The 18928-nt window shown below is 41.8% G+C and overlaps 1 protein-coding gene across 1 annotated transcript in view; it reads left to right on the top strand.

The window, feature by feature from the left end:
• ildr1a (immunoglobulin-like domain containing receptor 1a) overlaps positions 1-18928 on the top strand; it is a 63406-nt gene that overhangs the window by 21994 nt on the left and 22484 nt on the right. The window contains exons 2-4 of the mRNA XM_078409035.1: positions 1930-2071; positions 2336-2751; positions 18641-18811. Coding sequence (XP_078265161.1) covers positions 2700-2751; positions 18641-18811 — 223 coding nt within the window. The 5' untranslated portion in view covers positions 1930-2071; positions 2336-2699. The remainder of the gene's footprint in view (positions 1-1929; positions 2072-2335; positions 2752-18640; positions 18812-18928) is intronic.

Here is an 18928-nt window from a genome sequence, read left to right as displayed (position 1 = left end):
CAATGCAAATCTTGATACTTTGTAAACACATGTAGTTTGAAACACCCCGTTGGTAATACTATCTTGATAGCAAAGTTTACACTAACTATCTCGGGGGATCCGTGGTGACACGCATAGAATTGCCATTCAATACTCATGACTTTTCACAATTAGTTCTTATCAGCTGGGGAGCTGCAAGTTTGATTTGAGTCAAAAGTAAGTATATCAATATATCATTATCAACATGTACACAGTTATGTAAACTTAGAAGGTATATTGTACAATATTAACAAAGCGTTCATTCCCAGGAACATTCATTCATTCCGCTCTTGCTCCCATTCCCCCCAGTCGCAACAGGGACTCTCGTCCTCACCTTTCACCTCATCAGCCGTTGCATAAGCACATAATCCTCTGACATTTTCGCCACTTCCGAAGGGATCCCACCACTAACCACATCTTCCCCATCTCCACCCCTTTCCGCTTTCCACAGAGACCATTCCCTTCGCAACTCCCTGGTTAACATCCCTTCCCACCCATACCTCCCCCTTCCCAGGTACTTTCCCCTGCAACCGTAAGAGATGCAACACCTGAACCTATACCTCTTCCCTCGATTCAGTCCATGGACCCTCAGTCTTTTCAGATGAGGCAGAGGTTCACTTGCACCTCCTCCATCCTCATCTACTGTATCCGCTGTTCCAGGTGTGGACTCCTATAGATCGGCAAGACCAAGCGCAGGCTCGGCGATTGTTTCGCTGAACACCTCCGCTCATAGCCTAAACCTACCTGATCTCCCAGTTGCTAAACACGTTAACTCCCCCTCCCATTCCCACATTGACCTTTCGGTCCTGGGCCTCCTCCATTGTCTGAGTGAGGCCCAACGCAAATTGGAGGAACAGCACCTCATATTTCGCTTGAGTAGCTTACACCCAGCGGTATGAACATTGAGTTCAAGTAACCCTTGCTTTCTCTCTCTCTGCATCCCCCCCCCTTCTCAGTTCCCTGACCGGTCTCACTTGTCCCTCTGATTACATTGTATCTCAGTCTGCTTTGTAGTCACCTAGCTAACAATGGTCTATTCTACATTTTGCTTCAACTGCATCTCTTTTGATCTCTTACACTTCCTTATCTCTGTAACGCCCTCTCCCCTGGCGCTCAGTCTGAAGAAGGGTCTCAACGCAAAATGTCACCCATTCCTTCTATCCAGAGATGCGGCCTGCCCCGCTGAGTTACTCCAGCATCTTGTGTCTTCATTCATTCTCTATTACAAATAAATAGTTTGGTTTGCAACTAACTGTGAATTTACACCCAGAAACTATTTTTATTATTACAGAATCCAGTCTTACTTTTGGAAAAATTTCTGGAAGCCCTTAGATCAATAATGAGGAGGTGGGGTGAGGGGGGAATAGATTCACCAAGAAATTTGTTAAACATTGCACAGAAGCAGCATGTTGTAATCTGCCTCCACAATTCATTACATTAATTTCAGTACAAGGACATCTGAAATATAGTTCAACTGTTCACTGCATATTTTTCAGTAGCCAGATTTTTTTCCCACTTTTTACAAAGTTTCAGATTATTTTACCGTTTTACAAAAATAAGTTTAATTTTGCCAAGTCTTATATTTTTGAAAAAAACGTTTTTATAGAGTTTGTATTTTCTGGTAGGCACCTGTGTTACTTGCAGCATGCTTCCTTGTTTGAGTGCAATCAAGGGATTAAAGGTATTGAGCAATTATATTGCAAGGTCAGAGGTATTTGACATTGATTTCACTCAATCAAATTATAATGTCCATTAAAATTGTGACATTGTGTTCAGATGAGCCATGATGCTGAATGATATGTTCCCTAAAATTTAGTTTGGTTTTCTCCCTCATACACACAGACAGTTGTGTCTATGTTTAGCACAGATGTGCTCAGGTCTGTGTAACAAACTTATTCTATTTTGCTGCAGATAGGTGTACTTTTGTCGCTCTCCATTGACTGCATTCACGAATCGACGTTGCCTGATCTCCACTGTTTGCACAACATAGAGCTAATGTTCCGGCAGCTAAGTGCATTGGGACAATTTTCACACAGAATAAAAGGTTCAGTAGGTAATTGTTTTATTTTTTTCTTCTTTGTTTGTTACTTTGTGACATTTCTTTATCTTGCCTCTATATTTAACACCGAGTGCTGCCATTGTAATGTACGCACTACCTGTCCTTAAAAAAATCAATTTAAAAAAAAGTTTAGTAGTGAAAAGGTTGCACTCACGGGGTGAAACTATAGGACTGAGAGATGTTTTATTCTGTCACACCCCACCCCAGGGGGTTTTGTTTTTCCCTCTCTTGTCAGCCTTCATTCTCCTTCCCCAACAGGTGCTGCCAGCCCCAAGTTTGCAATGAGCGAAGGCGAACAAACTACAGGTGTGTGGGGCTGTAACTTTCCTGTCAGCGCGATGGTGTCGGCACGGGTGTGAGCGGGACGCTCCTGCCCGCTGCCCGCCGCCCTCCGTGGCGCGTCTTCGCCCTCGCTCGAGCCGAGCCTCCGCGGTCACGTGCTCCAACGGCTGCCGGGGCGGGGCGGGGACAACCGGTCGAACCAGTTTACAGGTGCTGCCGGCGGGCGGGGCAGCAGCAGCCGCCATTGTGCCCGCCTCCCCCTGGCGACTGACGATCCACCCTCAACCTGCGATGAGTTTGGGGCAGTAAGGCGGCCGCCGCTTGGAGATCGGACGGGAAGATGGCAGTGGACAGGATGGTGGGCTGGATGGTCCTCTGGCTCGGCCCCACAGGTAAGCGATTGCCCCCTCCCTCGCCTGTTGGGGGCTTTAATCAGCCATTACCCGGCGTCGTGTCGGAGCTCGGCGGCGTCGCCATTATAACCTGGCAGTTCGTTCCCTTTACCTGGGCGCACCTGCGCACAGGTGAGTTGGCCCTGCTTCCATCTTAGGAAAAAATGCGACAGGTGTTGGCCATGGCCGCCGGCTGCACGGTGCCCAGAGTCGGGCTGGAGGGACAACTGGAGCCACACTCAACGAGCTGTGGACACGAGGAACTACAGATGATGAAATCCTGCGCAAAATACAATGTGCCGGAGGAATTCAGCGGGTCTTTAGTTTAATTTATTTTTGTCACCTGTACTGAGGTACAGCGAAAAGGTTTTATGTTGCGTGCTATCCAGTTAGCGGAAAGACTAGACATGATTTCTATCAAGCCAGCTGCAGGATAAAGAGGATACAGGACAGATCCAGTATATGGGACCATGCGGCATTTGTGGAGGTGCCTCGCATCTATCTCATTGGAGACCTTCAAACTATCTTTAATTGGACTTTACCTTGCACTAAAGGTAATATCCTTCATCCTGTATCTGTACACAGTGGATGGCTTGATTGTAATCTAGTCTTTTTGCTGACTGGATAGCATGCAACAAAACGTTTTTTCATTGTACAGTTGACAATAATAAACTAAACTAAAGAATGGACAGAGAACATTTTGGGTTGTGATACTAAAAACAATTATTTTATGAATGATATAATTCCACAGTTTTCATAATATCAAGAGCTAATGCAGCTCTGCAACGCCAACCTCTCCATTCAGTAACTCTAAATAAACAAATGCAAGTTATTCCACAGTGAAGGAGGTGGTTCAAGAGTATTTAATTATCCTATATACCAAAACAGAACAGTGGAATTCTTGCTTACAGCAACATAATAGGTCTGTAAACACATTACTCAGTAGATAACATTATAAAACAAACAAAATGAAATTCAATAAAAAACAATATTAGTGCAAAACAGAATTCTGTAGTGTAACCAAGACACTTATAGTTTGAAGTTTAGGTAGTATTTATATTGTTCAAGAGCTTCATGGTTGTTGGGAAGAAGCTGCTCCTGAACCTGGAAGTCATGGTTTTCACCTGCAATGATAATAATGCATTTTATTTATATAGCGCTTTTCATATACTCAAAGACGTTTTACAGAGATTTAGAGAAAAAAGGGAAATGAATAAATAGATAAATAAGTAAATAAGTAAACGAACAGAGAAAGGAGACAGAAGGTGAGGTGACCTTCAGTGGTTGAAGGCAGTACTGAACAGGTGAGACTTCAGCGATGTTTTGAATGTGGTGAGTGTGGAGGAGTCTCTAACGGTTTGGGGTAGTGAGTTCCATAGGGTGGGAGCAGCGATGGAGAAAGCCCTGTCCCCCCAGGATCTGAGTTTGGTCCGGATGTGGGGTGGTCCGGATGGTGACCTTTCAAGTTAAACAGCGCCCCTACTCGACCCCACTCTCCACTCCTCCATCATTATAGACAGTCAGACTTGTCCTTCACAGATGCTGCCTGACCTGCTGAGATACTCCAGTACTTTGTGTTCCAACGAGTTGGATGAAGCCTTTATTGGGCAAGCAGCTGTATGAATGGCCTCTGGGGAGGGTTTCAGGAATTGACTTGACAATTATTTTTCAAGTGACTTGCTTATAAATGACCATCATCATTCCAAAACCTTATTGTAACATTTTGTAATTATGCGCTAATGATTTAAGCAAATAAATGTATTTCTGAGTAGATACAGAGTGGGTAAAGTAGGGGAGCTGTTTAGCCTGAGATCATATCATATCATATATATACAGCCGGAAACAGGCCTTTTCGGCCCTCCAAGTCCGTGCCGCCCAGTGATCCCAGTACATTAACATTATCCTACACCCACTAGGGACAATTTTTTTTTTTTACATTTACCCAGCCAATTAACCTACATACCTGTACGTCTTTGGAGTGTGGGAGGAAACCGAAGATCTCGGAGAAAACCCACGCAGGTCACGGGGAGAACGTACAAACTCCTTACAGTGCAGCACCCGTAGTCAGGATCGAACCTGAGTCTCCAGCGCTGCATTCGCTGTAAAGCAGCAACTCTACCGCTGCGCTACGATGTTACACGGCACTGCATAACGAATCACTTCCTTTGCTGTGGGATTAACATTTGTCGTTCAAAGTTTCTTATAAAACTTTCTTCAACAAAAAATACCTAATTCCAACAAAAAGTGTTCTTTCCTCCTTCAAATTCTTTCATCCCTCATTACTAACAGGAAGTGCCTTGGCTTGGAATCTGGCATCCTGCTTTGATGGGAGACCTGCAGTAGATCCTTGCTCTTTAGTCAGCTTTTTGGCTAACTGCTATCACTTTATATTGTTACTCTCTGAAGATTTTTTCAAAACCCATTTTTTTGATGTTTTAGAAATCTTTCTATGCATTTGATTTAATCAAACAAAACTCCTTTACAATACAAACTGATATTCAGGTACACATTTGACTCTTGTTTTTATTGATTTGATCACCTTGGACTCAGTAAATGAGAACAATGACCTATTCAGTCTCTCAAATCTCTTATTGGACATGGCTGATTATTTTGCAAGACCTGTCTTATAAAACTCAATAACATATTTCAGTAGCTCGGTCAATAGCTCGGTCATTAGCCAGGCTTCAATGCAGTTTAATCTACTGGCACGTCACCCAGTGTGTGGGATTCATTCCCCAGAGTGAGAGCGCTAATGGAATCCACTTTAAACAGAGTTCTTATAGCATTATATATAGTGAGATGTATGTCAGTCTTTTGATGTCCTGTGTCACTGCTTATTAACTTCATCAGTTTCTGTAAGCCAGTAACAGGTGAGTTGTACAATTTCACCCCAGTTCTTCCGTGTTTTAATTTAATGTAAATACTCTGTTTTATGTACTTTTTGCTTCATGTATTCTAAATTGTTGTGGCAGGGCTGTTGAAAAAGTACATGGACACAGACCATTTAGCCCACTGTGTACCCCTTATTAATCTCAGCACTTGTCCATAGTCTTTCATGCTTTAATATCTAGACACTTTTAAAATACTTTTCTGTGAACCAGCTTCAACCATTCTTTCAAGCAGTACACACCAGGCACTTGGCATTCTCTTGATGAAGAAGATCTCCTAGTATCCCTCTAATCTCTTCCCTGTTATCCTAAATCTATGTCCTCTAGTTTTACCTACCTCTGATAGATGGGGTCTACAGGCCCCTCATAATTTGGTATGCTGTGTCTCGTTCATGTCTCCTCAATCTCCTCTGCTCAAGAGAAAATGTACCTAGCTTCTCCAGTCTCTCCTGGTAACTGAGCCAGGCAACATCTTGATTAATCTCTTCCACACTCTTTCTAGTGCTATCACGTTCTTCCTATTGCACACAGCACTTCAGCTGCAGTCTGACCAGGTTTTATAAAGTTGGAGCATAACCACCTTACAGTATTCAATCCCCTGCGTAATAGTATTCCCATATGGCTTCACAGCTATGTTATCTATATTTATTACTAAAACTCTCATCTTGTATATATGATGAATAAGTTTATTGGCCAAGTATGTACACATACAAGGAATGTGCCTTGGTGCTCGGCTTGCAAGTAACAACACAAACATACAGTAAACAATTAAGAATAAAGCATAAAACATTAAAACATTAAGAATACAACATTATAGTTTAAACATGTGAGTGAAATAAACCAGAGCAAAGAGAGACTACAAACTTTTGGTTATTGAGTAGAGCTACTACTCGTGGAAAAAGCTGTTTTTATGTCTGGCTGTGGAGGCTTTGACAGTCTGGAGTCGCTTTGAAGAGGGAAGTGCTTCAGAGTTTGTGGCCAGGGTGAGAGGGGTCAGAGATGATCTTGCCCGCTCGCTTCCTGGCCCTTACAGTGTACAGTTCATCAATGGGGGGAAGGTTGCAACCAACAACCTTCTCAGCTGATCGAATGATTCGTTGCAGCTCCGGTTGTTGTGCTGAGTGGCTGAGCCAGACCATGATGGAGAAGGTGAGGACAGACTCTACGATGGCAGTATAGAATTGGACCATCATTGCCTGTGGCAGATTGTGTTTCCTCAGTGGCCGCAGGAAGTACATTCTCTGTTGGGCCTTTTAGACTGTGGAGTCGATGGTGGCCCCCCATTTAAGGTTCTTGGAGATGATGGTTCCAAGGAACTTAAATGTCTCCACAGATGTAACTGTGGTGTTGTTGGTGGTGAGGGAGGGGAGGGGGAGCTCTATTAAAGCCTACAATCAGTTCCACTGTCTTAAGAGCATTGAGCTCCAGGTTGTTATGAAGGCACCAGGACGCCAGCTGTGTCACTTTCTGTCTGTAGGCAGATTCCTACCCATCCTGGATCAGTCCAATCTGGGTTGTATCATCCACAAAATTGAGAAGCTTGACAGAGGAGTCTGTGGAGGTGCAGTCATTGGTGTAGAGAGAGTAAAGGAGAGGGAGAGTACACAGCCTTGCGGTGCTCCTCTGCTGAGGGTCTGGCGGTCCGAGATGTGTTTTCCCAGCCTCACATGCTGCTTCCTGTCTTTACCCGAAATACAGCCAAAACGAGGGAGTTTTAAGGGGGATGGAGTGGGTGAGTGTCGTTAATTTGGGGAGGGTTGCCGGGCCTACTGGAGAGGTTTGCACGGAGGTTTGACGGACCCGCAGAACAGATTTGGATCAAACTGCCCGTCTAATCAGTCTATAAGTTTCTCGTTTTCTCAATGCTTCCCAACACTTTACCTTTCATAGTGTTTCACAAAATGCTGGAGTAACTCAGCAGGTCAGGCAGCATCTAGGAGAGAGGGAATGGGTAACGTTTCGGGTCGAGACCGTTCTTCAGACTGATGTCAGGGGGGAGGGACAAACAAAGGATAGAGGTGGAGACAGGAAGACAGTGGGAGAACTGGGAAGGGTGAGGGGAAGAGAGGGATAGAGGAACTATCTAAAGGTGGAGAAGTCAATGTTCATACCGCTGGGCTGTAAGCTGCCCAAGCGAAATATGAGGTGCTGTGTTCCAATTTCCAGTGGGCCTCACTATGGCACAGGAGGAGCCCATGACAGAAAGGTCAGACTGGGAGGGGGAGTTGAAGTGCTCAGCCACCGGGAGATCTGGTTGGTTAAGGCGGACTGAGCGAAGGTATTGAGTGAAACGATCGCCGAGCCTGCGTTTGGTCTCGCCGATGAAGAAAAGTTGATATCTGGAGCAGGGGATACGATAGATGAGGTTGGAGGAGGTGCAGATGAACCTGTGTCTCAACTGGAAAGACTGTCTGGGTCCTTGAATGGAATCGCTGGCTGATGGGGTGGAAGGTGAGGACAAGGGGGATTCTGTCCTTGTTATGAATGGGGGGAGGGGGAGCGAGCGGAGCTGCGGGATATAGAGGAGGCCCTAGTGATAGCCTCATCTATCGTGGAAGAGGGGAAGCCCCGTTTCCTGAAGAATGAGGACATCTCTGATGCCCTGGTGTGAAACACCTCATCCTGGGCGCAGATGCGGCATAGACGGAGGAATTGGGAATAGGGGATAGACTTTTTGCAGGAGACAGAATGGGAAGAAGTGTAGTCCAGATAGCTGTGGGAGTCAGTGGGTTTGTAGTAGATGTCAGTCACTAGTCTGTCTCCTGCGATGGAGATAGTGAGATCCAGAAACGGTAGGGAGATGTCGGAGATAGTCCAAGTATATTTAAGAGCAGGATGGAAATTGGTGGTGAAATGTATGAAGTCGGTGAGTTCTGCATAGGTACAAGAGGTAGCACCAATACAGTCGTCAATGTAGCGGAGGTAGAGTTCGTGGATGGGGCCAGTGTACGTCTGGAATAGGAATTGTTCGACGTACCCGACAAAGAGGCAGGCATAGCTAGGGCCCATGCGAGTGCCTATAGCTATGCCTCTGACCCATGACTCATAGTGTATATTTGAGTCTCATTAGTATTCCCAAAATGCATCACCTTACATTTGGATTAAACTCCATCTGCCATTTTTCAGACTATTTCACTAACGCAGGACTATCTTCCATACTATCAACAACTCCACCAATCTTTGTGTCATCTGTGAAATAATATTGCCTCCTACATTCGCATCCAAGTCATTCATGTATATTACCAACAGCAAGGGCCCAGCACTGATCCTTGTGGGCCACCACAAGTCACAGGCTCTCCGCCTTCTCCCTCTGTCTCCTATCCAAATCAATCATATCTTACAAACTTAAGATTTAGTTTTTTGAGGAAGTGATGAGAATGATTGATGAGGGTGGAACTGTGGATGTTGTATACAAAGATTTTAGTAATTCATTTGACATGATCCTTAATGGTTGGCTGTTCTAAAATATTAAGGCACATGGGATCCAAAGTGACTTGGTAGACTGTATTCAATATTGGTTTGACCATGGACAAAGAGATAGTGGTGGAGGGTCTTTTTCTGGACTGCAGATCTGTGGCCAATGTTGTTCTGCAGGGATCAATATAAGGATGTCTGTCGCTTGTGCTTTATATATAAATGGTAGGGACAAAAATATGTGGGCTGATTAATAAGTTTCCAGATGACACAAAAAATTGTGGTGGTGTGGATAGTGAGGAAGGTTGTGAAAGGCTACAGCAGGATACAGACCAGTTGGAAATATGGGAAGAGAAATATCAGATGTCGTTTAATCTTGACAAGTGTGAGATGTTGCAATTTGGGAGATCAATTTTAGGAGGAAAGTATTGATAATGGTATTTATTCATTATATATGACACAGTGGAAAACTTTGCATGCTATCCATTCAAATCATATAGTATGGGTACGATCAAGCCATTACACTGACCCTCGAGACTTTTGCCCTTTAGTGTGGTGTGCTCAGACACTTGCTCTACTCTCAGGGTTGTGTGCTCAAAATCAGTTGTTCTAGTCCTTGTGGCCAAGTACAATGCCAACTCAATTTATAAGCCTGCCAATGATACCACTGTTGTTGGCCTGATATACAACAATGATGGGACATGATCGAGGAAAGAGATTAAAAACCTTTTATCATGGAATCAGGGCAACAACCTAGCCCTTAAGACTCAAGATTGTTAAGAAATGGATAGTGAACCTATAAAAAGGATTACAACTGGGTAACAAATTTACAGTTCTGGAGACGCGCTAACGAGTGTAAGTTTAAGTTCTGCAAGGTGAATCTTGGGATGCAAGCCAAGAGGCAGCCACAAATGTAATGCCTGGAGATGAGAATAATGACATAATTGGGAGAGTTTCAACATAACACGAGCTGAGATTGAATAGAGTTTCGCCATGTTACAAAAATAGAATCTGCACTCAGTAATAGCAAATGTATAAATGACCAGACAAATTTCTTCACCAATTTTGATTAAGGAAGAAAATAGAAACAAGGATACTCTCAACCTCTGAAAAAGTATGAATGGTTCACTGCATCATTTAAAATTTTTGGTTTCTTATTTAATCTGATACGAGAGAATGAATGGGTGATGTTTCTGGTCGAGACCTTTCTTCAGTCTCCCATTCCTTCTCTCCAGAGAAACTGCCTGTCCCACTCAGTTACACCAGCTTTTTGTGTCTACCTTTGGTTTAAACCAGCATCTGCAGTTCCTTCCTACATGATTAGTCTGGTAGCATAGTTAAAGACTTTAAATGTTTACGGGTTGGAAGGAAAGCCATTGATGCAGGTTCTTGAAAGGCAAAAGCAGAATCAAGTTTGCACAGTCCCAGTCAGGTAAACACTGGTGGACCGACATTAGAGTAGGATACCCTGGTTGACTGTAAGACTGCAAAGGATTTGAGTCAAATGCGATGTACCGCACCTCAGAGAAAAGATGATTTTTATTTGGGTCATTGCCTTTCAGAGGAGGGACAAAAGCGTAACTGAAATGGTACCGCAGATAGTGCGACTCTTTCACAACTTCAGCAAGCTGGGCTTGATATGGACCTCGGGTGCTATCTGGGTGAAGTATTCATTGACTCCCTGTGATCACATGAGTTTTCCCCTGATTCTCCATTTTCTTCCCATATCTAAAAATGTGTTAATTGTTTAAAATATTGCTCCATCCTCAGCTGGAGTATTGTGTTCAATTCTGTTTGCCTTATTACTGGAATGGTCTGGAGGCACCGGAGAAGATCCAGGGGAAGAGTTCTGTGAATGGATCCCAAGATGACAGACCATAGTACAATGATAAATTGGAGAGGCTAGGACTGCTTTCTATGACCAAGAAGAAACACCAATGCCTCCACAACCCTCACCAACCTGTACAGATGCGTCATAGAAAGCATTTTATGGGGTTGCATCACTGCCTGGTTTCGGAACAGCTCCACCCAAGACCACAAGAAATTGTAGAGTAGTGGATGCAGCCCAGACCATCATGCAAACCTCCCTTCCATTGATAGACACAAAATGCTGAAGAAACTCAGCATGTCTGGGGAGAAGGAATGGGTGATGTTTTGGGTTGAGCCCCTTCTTCAGACTAAGAGTCAGGGGAGAGGGAGCAGGAAGGGGGAGATAAGGACATATAAGGTGAGAAAGAGACATCAAAGGGGGTGCAGGTCAAGGAAAATGTAGAATAGATCATTGTTAGCTAGGAGAGGGTAACATAGCAAACAGATAAAATGTAATCAGGGACAGTCAGACTGGTCAGAGAACTGGGAAGGAGGAGAGATGAAGAGAGAGTTTACTTGAAGTTAGAGAAGTCAATATTCATACCGCTGGGGGGTAAGCTGCCCAAGCAAAATATGAGGTGCTGTTCTTCCAATTTGCGCTGGGCCTCACTCTGACAATGGAGAAGGCCCAGGACAGAAAGGTCAGTGTGGGAATGGGTGGGGGAGTTAAAGTGTTCCCTTCCATTGACTTCATCTATACTTCACTCTGCATCGGCAAGGCCACGGGCATAATCAAAGACCAGTCTCACCCTGGCCACTCCCTCTTCTCTTTCCCATCAGGCAAGAGGTACTCTTGTTTGGAAATGTATACCTCTAGATTCAGGGACAGTTTCTTCCCAGCTGTTATCGGGCAACTGAACCACCCTCTCACCAGCTAGAATGTGGTCCTGACCTCCCATCTACCACTCTCCAGAGATGCTGCCTGACCCGCTGAGTTACTCCAGCATTTTGTGTCTACCTTTGATTTAACCCAGCATCTGCAGTTCTTTCCTAGTCAAGTCAAGTCAAGTCAATTTTATTTGTATAGCACATTTAAAAACATCCCATGTCGACCAAAGTGCTGTACATCAGTTCAGGTACTAAGAAAACGAACATACAATGGCACACAAACATAACAGCACATACATAAACGGTTCGCAGCGCCCCCTCAGAGGGCCTCAAACGCTAGGGAGTAGAAATAGGTTTTGAGCCTGGAGTTAATGGAGGGGGCAGTTCTGATGAGGTGAGGGATGCTGGTCCACAGTCTAGGAGCTGCAACCGCAAAAGCGCGGTCACCCCTGAGCTTAAGCCTAGACCGCGGGATAGTGAGTAGCCCCAAGTCGGCCGACCTGAGGGACCTGGAGATAGTGGTGGGTTAGAAGATTTTTGATATGGGGGGGGGGCAAGCCCGTTTAGGGCTTTGTATGTGAATAGGAGAAGCTTGAAGTTGATTCTGTGCCGTACTGGGCCAGTGGAGAGAGGCCAGATTCGGGGTGATGTGGTCCCTGTTACGGGTACCCATCAGGAGTCTCGCTGCGGCGTTTTGGACCAATTGCAGGCGGGGCAGGGATGATTGGCTGATCCCAGTGTATAGGGAGTTGCAGTAGTCTAGGCGGGAGGAAATGAATGCGTGAATGATTTTTTCAATGTCGTCAAATTGGAGGAATGGTTTGTTTTTAGCTATGGTACGAAGCTGGAAGCAGCCGGCTTTTACCACAGCGTTGACTTGCTTGTCAAACTTTAATGCAGAGTCAAATATCACGCCAAGGTTTTTGATATGCGGTTTGACTAGGGAGGATAGGCTTCCAACACTCCCATCTTTGAACTATTGGCAACCTTTGAACTATCGTTAATCAAACTTTATCTTGCAATAAATGTTGCACCCTTTATCTGTGGATGACTTAAATGTAATCATGTGTAGTCTTTTCTGTGACTGGATAGCATGCAACAAAAAGATTTTCATTGAATCTCGATACATGTGACAATAATAATAAACTAAACTGGAAACGAGAAGGTTGAAAGTAGTTCTGTTCAAGCACGTAAATGATGTGGAGGTTTTGACAAAGTGGATATTGGGAGGCTGTTCCTTTTGGCAGAATTCATCTTGTTTCATGTCTTTTCTTTGCTTGTAATTGTAAGTTATGTGCTTATTGGACCATTGGCGTCATTTAAAGATGTTTAATAAAAGTTGACTGCTTACAATTAAAAATTAATTACCATTATGCTTTGTTTGCCATTAAAAATATGGTGAACTTGTTATGGGCTTTAAACCATTAAAAAATAAGGAATAAGATGTGGAATAAGCACTCCCTGCTCAATGACTGTATTGTTAAATAGTGCATTTATGTAAAACTACAATGTTATAATTGATTGTTGCCTTTGTCATTTATCATAACTGTATTTCCATAAGAAAATTAATTCACTTTTGATCTGGCTGCACCAAATCTTTGTACTCCAAAGATTTTGTAATAGTATTTCTTCTGTGATTCATCTTCGTTGCCAAATATTAAAGTCAGCAAATTAACCTTTCAAATAAGAAGCTTGATCCCAACTTATCTGGAAATATACTTTCCAGACTGGGTATTGCTGACAAACACAGAGAACTGGGAGCATTGGTATCTTTGTCGTCTCTAACGCTGGATAATGAATTGCTTCAGAACCCTGTCTAAAATTATCCTAACCACAGTATATTAGAATCTTTAAACTATCGATATTTTTTATGTTTAATGTTTATGTCTGCATTTTATATTATTTCTGCTTTCACTTAAAAAATTTCAAATATTATGTGATTTTTATTTTGTCATTTCTGTATTTTCTTTAATTCATTGGTTCTAAAACACTCCTTTATTAAATTAAATGAGATATTTAATTTTTCAGTACAATTCATATATAACTTAATGGAGATTGTGATTGGAAGGCAGCAGATCTAACTTAATTAATTTGATGAAAATCTATCTATGGTATTTATTGCAGGTAATTGTTAACTTGGTGTAGAATAAGCATACGTAGCAAAGGTAGCATGCAGTTATTGGATATATTGTGCAATAACAGATTGTTTCGCTCTACTGTGTTCGAGTTTCAATTGAAACTCCGTTTCTGTTAACCCTTTCAGGGCAATGGATTAGATATCAATTGTGGTTCTTAAATTCAGAGCATTTACTGTTCTGAAAGTGATTAACATTTGTCTCCCTTAAAGTCTGTAATTACACAGTTCTATTTTTTTTAAACATACCCCTGTCATTTACAACTAGATGTGTAGAAATGTCTTCTCTGAGTAGCGAGACTCTGGAATTCCCCATTCCTGAGGATGATGGAGGCCAAATATATATATATTTGAGGTGGAGATAGATAAATAGATAATTATTTGAAACACCAAGGAATTGAGGATTGTGGGGAACAGGCACAGAATTAGGAATTGAGGCCATTTGATGGTTATACTGAACAGCCTAAGGCAGGCTGAATGAAGTACCAGAAGAATCTATCCTTTCTATTTGTGGTAAGATGTGTCATCAAAGTGCACTTTACGGAATGAAGAAGAATGTAGTAGCACAGAAACCAGTTCATCAAGTCGGGTTGGTGTTTTTCTCTTTGTGATGTAGTATTAACCCCTTGCAGGAAGAATGAGAAGAGACAGAATTACAATAGGTATGGAATTCTCTCCTGCTAGCTGATGAAAGTGCACCTGATGTTATTTTAGCTGGCATGTTTCTGGAATCTTTAGAGGCCATACTAAGTACAGAAAAAGCTGAACCTTGACTCAAACTTAACATGCAGTTTTGTGACCCAAGAACATGGTGGGTTTGCTGGAGAAGGTTTATGGGTAGAGGATTGAGAAAGGAAAATATTTAAACATTTGTTTGGTTTGAGGGCCAAGATAAACTGGTGTGTTTGACCTCTCTTTGACTTAACATTGCACTCAATAGACAATAGACAATAGGTGCAGGAGTAGGCCATTCAGCCCTTCGAGCCAGCACCGCCATTCAATGCGATCATGGCTGATCACTCTCAATCAGTACCCCGTTCCTGCCTTCTCCCCATACCCTCTCATTCCGCTATCCTTAAGAGCTCTATCCAGCTCTCTCTTGAAAGCATCCAACGAACTGGCCTCCACTGCCTTCTGAGGCAGAGAATTCCACACCTTCACCACTCTCTGACTGAAAAAGTTCTTCCTCATCTCCGTTCTAAATGGCCTACCCCTTATTCTTAAACTGTGGCCCCTTGTTCTGGACTACCCCAACATTGGGAACATGTTTCCTGCCTCTAATGTGTCCAATCCCCTAATTATCTTGTATGTTTCAATAAGATCCCCCCTCATCCTTCTAAATTCCAGTGTATACAAGCCCAATCGCTCCAGCCTTTCAACATACGACAGTCCCGCCATTCCGGGAATTAACCTAGTGAACCTACGCTGCACGCCGTCCATAGCAAGAATATCCTTCCTCAAATTTGGAGACCAAAACTGCACACAGTACTCCAGGTGCGGTCTCACCAGGGCCCGGTACAACTGTAGAAGGACCTCTTTGCTCCTATACTCAACTCCTCTTGTTACGAAGGCCAACATTCAAATGGCTTTCTTCACTGCCTGCTGTACCTGCATGCTTCCTTTCATTGACTGATGCACTAGGACACCCAGATCTCGTTGAACTCCCCCTCCTCCTAACTTGACACCATGCCCCCACGTCCCAACCTCAACCCAATGGACTTAACAACTGGGGAATTTTGTGCTCCCAAAATTGCATCCTAATCTGGCTACTGATACCCGTTGGGATGACCATTTTAAATGGAAGTGAAGGTCAAGAGATAAAATAACTTGTGTTGCTTAAAGCTTGCGCTATATCATATTGAACTATTGCTACAAGTTACTATCAGGGCTCTTGATAACTTTGAATATTCCCTTTTCAAATAATTATGCTTCATTGTGTATGGAAACAGATCTTTTCATCCACCGCATTCTCACTAACCATCAGAGCCCCCCCTTTGATGTTAATCGTAACCAATCCCATCGACTCAAGATATTCCCAATTCTGCTCTTTAATATTTACTTTCTCCTGCTTGAATGATTTTTATAGAATCTCAGCCTTTGATACATTTTGGTATTTTTGATCTGTAGTCTTTCCAGTGTAGCTTTCAATGGATGGAATGGTTGAAAAATAGTTTAAAATCTCATAACCTCATCCATCCTTAATTAAGTTTTGTACATTGTTAATTTGTTGCATGGTGAATGTGCATTTTCCCACTATGCCTTTTGTATTTTCTAAAATATATCAGTTCAAGACCTTTCTCAGAATGCTCGTCTTGTTGATGGTGAATATGTGCTCAAAGGAAAGCAATCAGTAATATTGTGATCATCTCCAAAACTAGTGCCATTTGGCTTTCTTTCACATGGTGATATGCTGAAGGTCTTTGTTTACACTTTATACACTGAAGAGATTAAATAATCTAACATAACCGCTGTTAAATAAAACCTTGTTAAGATTGTAATGGAATCAAAAGATTCTTATAATCTGTCTACAGAAAGTCAACTTTACCTTAGATTAAATGTTGTTTGAGCTTTGTGAACTATGTCTAGAAATTTAGTGTTTGTCCATGTTTTTGTGTTTTTATTTGCCAGTTTTAAGAAAGAAGAAAATCAATTTTATACTGTAGTTTACAAAGATTATTGAATCAACGTTTTAAATTATATGTCAGACAATTTATTTATTATCTATCTCTTAATTGCTGCTTCACATTCCAATCTGTTTTTTGAGTTCTATGGATGTCTAAGATTGACTGCTGACACTTTTCTAAGTATCTGAATTGTTGAACATAATTAACATTTATATTTGTATATATAAACTGTATATAAACATTTATTTTTACTTTAAGAAGTGCATAAGTTAGGTATTTATTGTAATTTCAAGATAACACTAATCAGGGGACTATGTTTGGTTTCAGAGGATAATTGATTTTATTCCTCTGCTTGCCAAGGAGAAGAAACAAGTGTTTTAAAAAATGACATGAGCAGAAAGTGGATAACCACACGATGGAGAAAATAATAATATAACATGGAATGGTTAGTTGAAAATTGCTGACAGATTGCATGTTCATAATTGAGCATGAAAGTTGGCATAGACGAACAACCAGTTCTGCGCTCTATAACTCAAAGATATAAAACATGATGCATATCATCTGCTTACAAGCTTTATAAGCAAGAAAAAAAAGTTAATACATTAATTCATGTCTTCTTGAAATTCTTACAAATTGTGGGTGGAAAAAATCATTGCTCACTCCGATTTCACCCTCTGCATAAAGTCTCTCCATATTTTGTGGCAGCTATGTGATTATTTCTTAAGTTGACTATGCACATTTGCATTCAGACACTTTTGAAAACCATTTAGGCTGAAATAACTAATATTTAAAAAGTAATTAAATAATTTAAAAAAAAATCTAAAACAAAATGTTGTTTAAAGAAAATGATCTTTACCCCCTAATTTGATTACTCATGATCAAGGACTGGGATCCTGGAGTGGTCTGACTGGAGTGGGATCTGAGCTGTTTTGTTCCTGTTTGTTTCCTCTGCCTCCAAATCCAACCCCCAGGGGTAATACTGGGGAATCTCTGCAATACTGCCCCCCCCCCCCCCCCCCCCCCCGCTGCATTCTATGTTCAGCAGCAGCGTCCATTGGCAAATGTTTCATATTTCACTTGTAGCTTGGGTACACAGCACTTGTAAGCTGGGAGTTGCTTTGCTTCAAGCTCTTGACTGCTGACAGTTCATTTTGATTAAGCCCAAGAAGTCAGATCTCCCTTTACGAGTGGTATTTTCAGAATAAGTAAATTACCCTGATTTGTATTGTTGGCCCACACAAACATGAAATGAGTCCAGTGCTCTTAAAATACTATTTTTTTGAAATTTGAAGAGCCAGGTAAACTAGATAGGTGTGGTATTGTAAGAAATATATATATATATATATATATATATATGTGTTGGTAATCCACATTATCTCTATAAATGTAGAAAGAAGAAAGGAATATGAATCCAGCATGTCGACCAAATGATTTTTGCCTTGTTATGGCATCGCTTTCTCTTTATATTCAGGGGAACTTTTGCAAACATTAATTTTAACAATCAGTACGCAGTCTTTGTATGGTCATTTAGCCATGTTAATTATCCACATTAAATATGCAACTTTGCTAAATATCCAAGCTGAAGCAAAACTGAATTATTGCTGGAACATTGTGATTCTGCAAGTGAAGATGTTTTCAGGTGAGGGTTGTTTGTAGAGTGAAAATGTTCACATCCTTTACTTCAGTGATTCCTTAACTATGGCTAGCATCAGGATTTCAGATACTCTTTATGTAGAAGTTAACATAGGTAAATACTCACCCTCTATGACCTGGAATTATTTTTTCAAAGCAGGGTCCAAAGCATTGAAAATCCATTTGGCATTACAGCCTATCCTGGGAATCATGGGAATTTCTATTTAACAGCTCAAAATATCTATGATCTTTCTTTCTGAAGTTTTTATCAAGGCAGAAGGACCTTGTACATTGTTACTTCATATACACGTAGTTCATATTTGATATACTAATACTGGCACAATAAATTAACAAGGGCTTGGAATGGCAATATAAAATTATGTTTCTGTGCTCCATTGTGTGAATTTAATGCACCTCAGTTGAAACCATGTTAATTGCATTGTAATATTGTAATCTCCATGAACCTTCTGTTGACCATCTGTGACCATTTTATCTTGCAGCATGCTTTGCATTGTTAGTGAGTGTACCAGAAACCCATCGTACGACTACACTTTTTTCTTCCATCGCGCTCAGATGTGATTATTCCACTTCCTCGCAACTTCAGGATGTACTTGTCACCTGGCGTTTCAAGTCATTTTGCAAAGACCCCATATTTGAATACTATTCCTCATGTAAGTATGATTGTTGGAAATTTCCTATTTTCCATCATTGCATTTGTGTAATCAGAGGATAATCTCTGGCAGACTTCAACTTAATGACCTTTAAAATTCATGAATTTCAAAACTGGG

This window comes from Rhinoraja longicauda, chromosome 12, assembly GCF_053455715.1.
Source record: "Rhinoraja longicauda isolate Sanriku21f chromosome 12, sRhiLon1.1, whole genome shotgun sequence".
Classification (NCBI taxonomy): Eukaryota; Metazoa; Chordata; class Chondrichthyes; order Rajiformes; family Arhynchobatidae; genus Rhinoraja; species Rhinoraja longicauda.
Note: the sequence above shows the minus strand (reverse complement) of the source record. Positions and strands in the feature narration are given on the sequence as shown.